The sequence below is a fragment of the Culex quinquefasciatus genome, chromosome 3 (assembly GCF_015732765.1).
Source record: "Culex quinquefasciatus strain JHB chromosome 3, VPISU_Cqui_1.0_pri_paternal, whole genome shotgun sequence".
Taxonomy (NCBI): domain Eukaryota; kingdom Metazoa; phylum Arthropoda; class Insecta; order Diptera; family Culicidae; genus Culex; species Culex quinquefasciatus.
Window position 1 is genome coordinate 17,100,050 of NC_051863.1, and position 7,451 is coordinate 17,107,500.

Here is a 7,451-nt window from a genome sequence, read left to right on the forward strand (position 1 = left end):
CGATTGGACTTTGGACACTGGTCAATATGGAGACTTTTAAGTACAAAGCAGTTCCAGGTAATGATTTTTGTATTTTTTTTAGGAGAGTTGCTCCATCCATATGGATTTGTTTTTTTAAATTTGTTTAAAATTTGTTTTAAGTGAAGGTGGGTCAAGGAGGTCAAATTAAGAAGTTCATTTTTCGAGTGATATTATTGCTTTTCCTCAATAAGGCGATAAAGACAAAACGGAACATAAGTGGTAATTAGAAGGAATCAACCTTGTTAAAATATTCATAAATTATGTTTGTTTTGCCAATTGCTTGTTTTCGTATCCTAGGATATACCAATACTGACTCATCAACCACAAGCGTTTAATTGGCACGCGTGCTAAAAAAAGGGAGGTCCCTCACTAGACTCAACCCTCTCAAATCCTCCTATAAAAGTCCCAAGCAAGTCCACAATCCTCATTCCGTCACAGGTTAAAACCATGGACCGCCAGCAGCTCTGGAACCGGTGCAAGTCGCGAGTGGCTAGTGTCCGCCAGGTCCTAACCCGGGACTTTGACTATTCACACTCGGATTTCTTCTTCGGCCTGGACGTCATGATGGCCGTCGGTGGTGTCCGCTGGAACACCAAAAAGTCCAATGCCAAACGCTGCTGGAACGTGTACCACTGGATGATCTGCGTGCCGCAGGCTTTGATTCTCTGGAACGCCCATCGGAACGTCCAGGACTGGGCCAGTTTGGAAATTATCCTTAGCAGTCTGCAGGGCGCGCTGGCGATGCTCGTCACGGTGCTGCGAATGCGGATCCTACTCTGGTTCTACGAACCGTTGATGGAGGTTAAACGTTACGTGAATCGACGCAAGTTTGGGCGGGATCTGGCGCAGTCGGTTGGAATTCGCAGTGAAGCGTTCTACAACGTTCGAAAAATAGTGATGTACGGATTTGGGTCCATGTTCATTTTTGGTTTCAGCATCCCCGCGTTGAATTTTTCCAACAATCACATTTTCAAACTACCGTTCGACATCAGCCGCGATTTTCCAAACGGGCAGTACTTTTGCGAAAAGGCGGTCAATATTTGGATTGTTGGTACCGCCTTCTTGGCAGCTCTGGATTTCTTGATCATATACATGGTGCTCGCTGGGCTCACCGCCGAAGGGAAAGTTATTGCACTGAGTTTTTCCGAAATTTTCGGCAACACTGACCGACGAGTTCAGCAAAAACTTGAGTCAGCACCGGGCAATTCGCGCCAACAAGCCAAATGGGAACGGTTCTACTTTTGGAAATACCTCCAAGAAGAGTTCAACAGCTGCATCGAGCTGCACATCGAATTCCTAGCGATCAAAAACAAAATCAAACCCACCCTAAACGGCAGCTTCTTGATCACGTACTACTCAACGGTGGTGACCCTGGCCTGCGGCTGCATCTATCTGTCACAGATGCAAAGCGTCACGCTGTTTTCGCTGCTCACCTTGTTCTACTGCTCTTGGGTGGTGATCGAGTGTGCCTTGCTGACCCGGCTGGTGAACCTGGCAACCGAAGCGAACGCGTCCATCGGCTGGCAGGTGTACGACCTGGAGTGGCCGGCGAAGCTGCAGCACGAGGAGCGGTTCCGCGAGGTTTATCGGTCCGTCCAAAAGGCAGTGATGACAGTGCTGGCAGTTTCGCGGCAGCCGTTACGGTTCAACTGTTTTGGATTTTTCGAGTTCACCCAGGACCAGTTTTGGATTCTGCTCAACATGACGTACAACTTGTACACGTTTTTCCGAAATTTCGTCTAAAGTGGTAAACGGATTCAACGAATCTACTGAAAAAGTATAGCTTGATTGTTACAGCAAAAGTTAAATTGTGCAATTTGTTTGTGGGATAGTAGTTTGTAGTCACACAATTCCCACCCAAATCCCCACAGGACTGGATGGGCGTAGCCTTGGAGCACAGTGCGGAAATTTACGTTCTCGAATATTTTTAATTGTAACAATCAAATTGTCAGACCCGTAATGCTTTGCTAGAAGGTTAAAGTCAACAATACTAAAAAATATTGTGTGAATAACTAATCTCTAATAGCATCGGGTATGATACCAGATTTTTACAAAGCATTACCATTCAATCAATCCACAAAAACCACAGTTAATGAAAATGTTTTAAACTTGGCCGATTGTTGTCGAAAGGTTCGTTAATAAAAGCACTGATGTTTATCGCATGAAAAAAAAAATAAAATATTACGCCCTTTAGCAACTTGCCCAAAATGTATGGACTTTCGTAATTTTTGTTTTCGTGGATTAAACTTACTTTTTGCTCAGGTATTTTAAAACGTGGATTTTATAAAACACCTAGATGTTTGAATATCAAAAGATCGGAAATTTTATGCCCTTTCCGATGCCACATAGATTGATTTGTGAATCGTAGACTGGTTCGGATGCCGGCGTATTTTCCGACGACGTGATTCCGGGTTGGTACGAAATTCCAACGAAAAATCTATTCTATCGATACAAAGACTCCACAAAGATCGATGTTTTACCCAATCCACTCCCCTTTATTTAGCACTTCTATGGTAATATATTATAATATATTCGTGTAGAAATCTCGCAATTGAGAACGCCAAGGTAATGCTGTAAAGCGAATAATTTGATTTTTGATGGTAATATATTGACATTTAGTTAAATTAAAAGTTTGCAAACTTAAAATAAGATAAGTTTTGTATAGAATTTCCAGAGTTATATAAACTTTTATACTAAGTAGTTAGAAAACTTTATATTCAATCCAAATTATTTTTTTAATCAGTCAAGGATGCCTATTTGGAGTTGGGAGACTGGATTTATGGTGATTTGTAGGCTTAGTGATTTTTCACGCTCGAAAATTGCAAATTTCACGCGGACCTCTGTTTCAAAACGCAAAATTTCACGCAAATTTCGCGGAACGTGAAAAATGTTAAAATAACTCTGAAAATTTTGTATTTAAATAGCAAAAACTACTTTTTATGCTTCATGATATAATATTCTTCAATAAACTAAAAAAATCTTCACTAGACTTGAACGTGACACAAAAAAAAATCTCCTAATTTTCAAAAAAAAATTAACTTTGTTTATGGATGTGCTTGAAACAAAATGTGGGGCATGCGTATTCTCATTTACTGAACTGCTTTTTTTAAATAATAAAGCTAAAAAATTTTGCTGATTTGCTTCTGTTATATCATTTTACATTTTATTGTATTTCATATCAAAGCAAGATGAAACAATCTTGTAAAGCCAAAATGAATAAAATAGTTTGAACCTTCTGTGGAGTTTAAAATAGATTTCAAGGTTTTCATCTGACTTAAAAAAAATAAAATCAATAGGCAAAAGTAATATAAGTTGTAACAAAATCGAAATTTTTATTGAAAATGGGAACAGAAAAAAAAGTTTTTTTTTTACTTTCACGGGAATCAATCATCCAAAAAACCAAATATCGTTAAAATTAAACAGGACTCAGTTAAAAAGCTCATATGTTTTAAAAGGTTGATTCAAAGGCAAACAATTTTCTTCATTTTATTTTTAATAAAACAAACCTTTATTATTTTAAGTTCTTTTGAAAACTTTCAAAAAAATAACAGCGAATGAAAATATTACTAAATTTAGTTAGTCTCTAAAAAAAACCTAAAAATTTTAAACAATTCTTCAAATGGTTCATATCAAGCTTTTCAATTGATAACCTATAAAATTTACTTAAGTAGTCTTTATGCATGAAATATTTTTTGCGCTGCTATTTAAAAAAAATGTTTTGAGAAAATAAATAGATTTCACGAATTTCTCGCCGTTCATAGAATTGTCAAAAATCACTAACCCTCTATTAATAGCGTCACAGGTTCACGCAAACATAAAATTTCACGGGATTTCACGGAAAAAGCAAAATTTCGCGGATTTCACGCTGTCCACGAAATCGTGAAATTTCACTAACCCTAGTGATTTGTCAACAAATAACTTTATTTATGTTAATTTTTCGAAAGATGTAAAAACTTTTTTTGCACCTTTTTGATTTTTGTAATAATATTTGTTTTATAACTTTTTATAGAAATCATCTTTTCATGATCTTTTTATAAAAAAAAAAGCTTGGCATGAGCATCGGAACGAAACGTGGTACTACGTTCCTGTCAACATTTTATTTTTTAGATGTTTATTGAGATGTTCAATTCATTTAAGCATAATTCAATTCAATTCATTTTATTCATCGAAATAATAATTTCACAGCTGTTTCATAGAATTCCTTGCAAAAGTTTTCTTTTCACTAAGGCCGATGCAAATATTTTTCAAAGTTTTTGTCCCTCGGCTCGGGCTGGGTTCGAGGGGGGGGGGGGGGCAAAAAAATAAAAAAATAAAAATATTGAAATAACAAGCCATAGTTTCAACATTTGCACGGAAAAGCTGTTTTAAAATGCATTTTACACTAGTTCAGTTGTTTTGCAATCATTAGTTTTCAAAAAATGTAAAATTTGACGAAAACCAAAATTTTTGCGAAAAAAAACTTTTTGCGATAATAAACATCAAAAATTTTCAAAAATTCAAATGATTTTTAAATCAACCGAAACATGCTAAAAATGATTCTAAGCGCAAGGGGAATGCATTCAAAATTAATTTCAACTGATTGCACTTAAATTTTCATTGAATTATTAGAGTTTTTAAAATTTTTTTTTGCCCCCTGATTTTTTGAGCCAACTTTGAACGGGAAGGGGGGGGCCAGCCTAACCGCTTGGTAACAGAAGTTTTTTCAAATGCAATTAAACAAAAACTTGGGAAAAGTTGGCCAAAAAACCTAGTGAGATCGAAACTTACATCAAGCGTAATTTCCATAACAAATTTGATGTAAAATATAATCTTTAAAACAAATGTATTCCAATTTCAAAAAATATTTTTGTACTTTATTCTAATCCATAATACATGAAAATAATTTTAAAAAGATTTTTATAATTAATAGCAATTTAATTATTGTTTCAATATGTTTGTTCTTTAAAAAAATGTGTTTTTTTCACGATTCGTAGGCTTAAACATGTTGCTGATTTGCGATGGTAGAATCATCATCAAAAGAAAATCTTTGAATGTTCATCAAAAGAAAAACAAACCGAAGGGAACATGACTCTCCTCTCTCGCGCACGAAAGATCGGTAAAAGAAATTGAACAAAATCATCGTCTTGATTATTCGATGGAACATATTTTTCACTACTTGCACTTGCAGGTGTAATGTCACAACTCGAAAAGTGACCTGTCACATTTTGTAGATGGGCAATCTGTGTCAACAAGGGGACATACATCATTTTAAGTGACACTGATAAGAAAGTTCACAAAAAAAAAATCATCAGCAGATTGATTTTCTTTGAGAAGATCGGGAGCGAATTTCTTTTGCGTACTTTTCCTCCTCTCTCTTTCGCGGGTGAAGAAAGCTCGCATGCGTAAATGATTTTATTGCGATTATTCCAAAACTTTCAACTTTTTAAATTAAACATTTATTTTAGAAACAAACACAAATTTCATGAAAGGTTAATTTTTTATCATGAAAAATCAAAACAATACTTTCTGAGATATTGCCATTTTCAAATTTAGAGCTGTTTGGGTGACCATAAGAATATTTTTTTTTTATAATTTCTTAGGTGACTGCATTCCTGGAAATAAAAAATATCTGTAATTTTTCTTAGCCAATTTTGTATAATTTATTTTGAGCTTTTCGAAAATATATTTTTAGAAATGGACACTTGTTAACACTATTTTTAAATAACGTTAAACTAGAAATTTTCATTAAAAACCGACAATTTCAATTGACTTTTTTTTTATTTATAAGGCTCACTTTATCAAAATTTCTATTAAATGCTTTTCAATTAAAAATTCGAATCAACATAAAAAACAGAGTTTAAAAAATGAGGCTTGAAATATTTCTTCAACGAATCTTAACTTTTCGGCAAAATTTTTATCAATACTTCTCTGTTTTTCAAAAATGCCTTTTAGGATCCGTCAAAAGGCGTCATCATTAAAGTATGTCACGCTATTGCGCAATTTCCACTAACTTGGACTTCGCACTACATTATTGCTATTGATCGCACTATTGCGACTTGTCAAACTGGCCTGGAAAATTAAAAATTTCCTCAAAAATGATCAAAGATAGCCGAGGTTTATCGCTTGTATTTCAGCTGTCACTCGCAATTTTGAAGTGCGAAAGTTCAGTTTGGTGGAAACAGCGACGGGAAATGTAAATAAACAACGAGTGGTTGCCTAGATTTTTTGATTTTTGCTGTCAAAAGTGCGAGAGAAAAGTGCGGGCAAAATCCAAGTTACAGTGCAAGGATCAATAATATCGTCCGAAATTGCCCCCTCCTCCTCCCTCCCCCCAATGTCATACTATATCACGCTGGTTCAACCCCAAAATATTTTAGATCCAGCTTCAAGAAAGTGCATAAAAAACACTTGAGCGATTATAACATTTGATGGGGATGTCAGATCATAAATTATTTGGGCTCGTTGGAATTGTCTTTCCTAAAAATGTATAACATGAAGGGTTTCCCTCCAAAACCAACCCCTTTTACAATCTTGCGGACGTTAGTCGAAATTGATTTTTTAGCATAATTTTTGAAATGCTTAACTAAACTTTTTTATTTTCAATAGCGATTTATGGGACCCCAAGACGGATCGAATGAGTCCAAAACGAACCAAATCGGTTCAGCCAGTGCTCATTGAGGTGAGGAAGGCAAAACGAACTAAACGACAACCGTCAACTGTATTTATTTGCAATCTATTTGACACCAAAAGCTGTATAACATGGTTCTTCTCAACTATTTAACAGTCCATATAAAGAAATCTCTAATTCACTTTTAAACAAATCTTCTAAAAAACTTGTACAAATCATACGTCATGTTGAGCAGAATCCAAAACTGGTCCAGGGTAAACTCGAAAAACCCAAAACAGTTGAACCGTAACGGCTGCCGCGAAACTGCCATCACTGTCAGTATTGCCGTGCGAACGGATCGATACACCTCGCGGAACCGCTGCTCGTACTGCAGCTTCGCCGGCCACTCCAGGTCGTACACCTGCCAGCCGATGGACGCGTTCGCTTCGGTTGCCAGGTTCACCAGCCGGGTCAGCAAGGCACACTCGATCACAACCCACAGACAGTAGGACAGTGTTAGGAATGAGAAGAGTGAGATTGTTTCCATTTGTGACAGATAGATGGCACCACTGGCCAGTGTCACCACCGTTGAGTAGTACGTGATGAGAAAGATGGCGTTCAAAAAGGGTCTGATTTTGTTTTTGGCAGCCAAAAACTCAATGTTCAACTCGACGCAGCTGTTGAACTCTTCTTGGAGATATTTCCAAAAGTAGAACTTTTCCCGCTCAGCTTGCTGGCGCGAATTGCCCGGTTTTGATTCAAGCTTGCGCTGAACTCGTCGTCCAGTGTTGCCAAAAATGCTGGAAAAACACAGCGCAACTACTTTTCCTTCGGCGGTGAGCCC

At 36.6% G+C, this 7,451-nt stretch overlaps 1 protein-coding gene across 1 annotated transcript; it reads left to right on the forward strand.

The window, feature by feature from the left end:
• The first annotated feature begins 468 nt into the window (after window positions 1-468).
• On the forward strand, window positions 469-2,195 carry LOC119770096. Its single transcript, XM_038264324.1, has one exon. It carries the CDS (start codon window positions 469-471, stop codon window positions 1,762-1,764), a length of 1,296 nt encoding a protein of 431 aa, XP_038120252.1. The 3' UTR covers window positions 1,765-2,195.
• Window positions 2,196-7,451: the final 5,256 nt, after the last annotated feature.

Bases quoted from the DNA above. Each gene is read 5' to 3' on its own strand.
- LOC119770096 (XM_038264324.1), top strand. From the start codon at position 469: ATGGACCGCCAGCAGCTCTGGAACCGGTGCAAGTCGCGAGTGGCTAGT.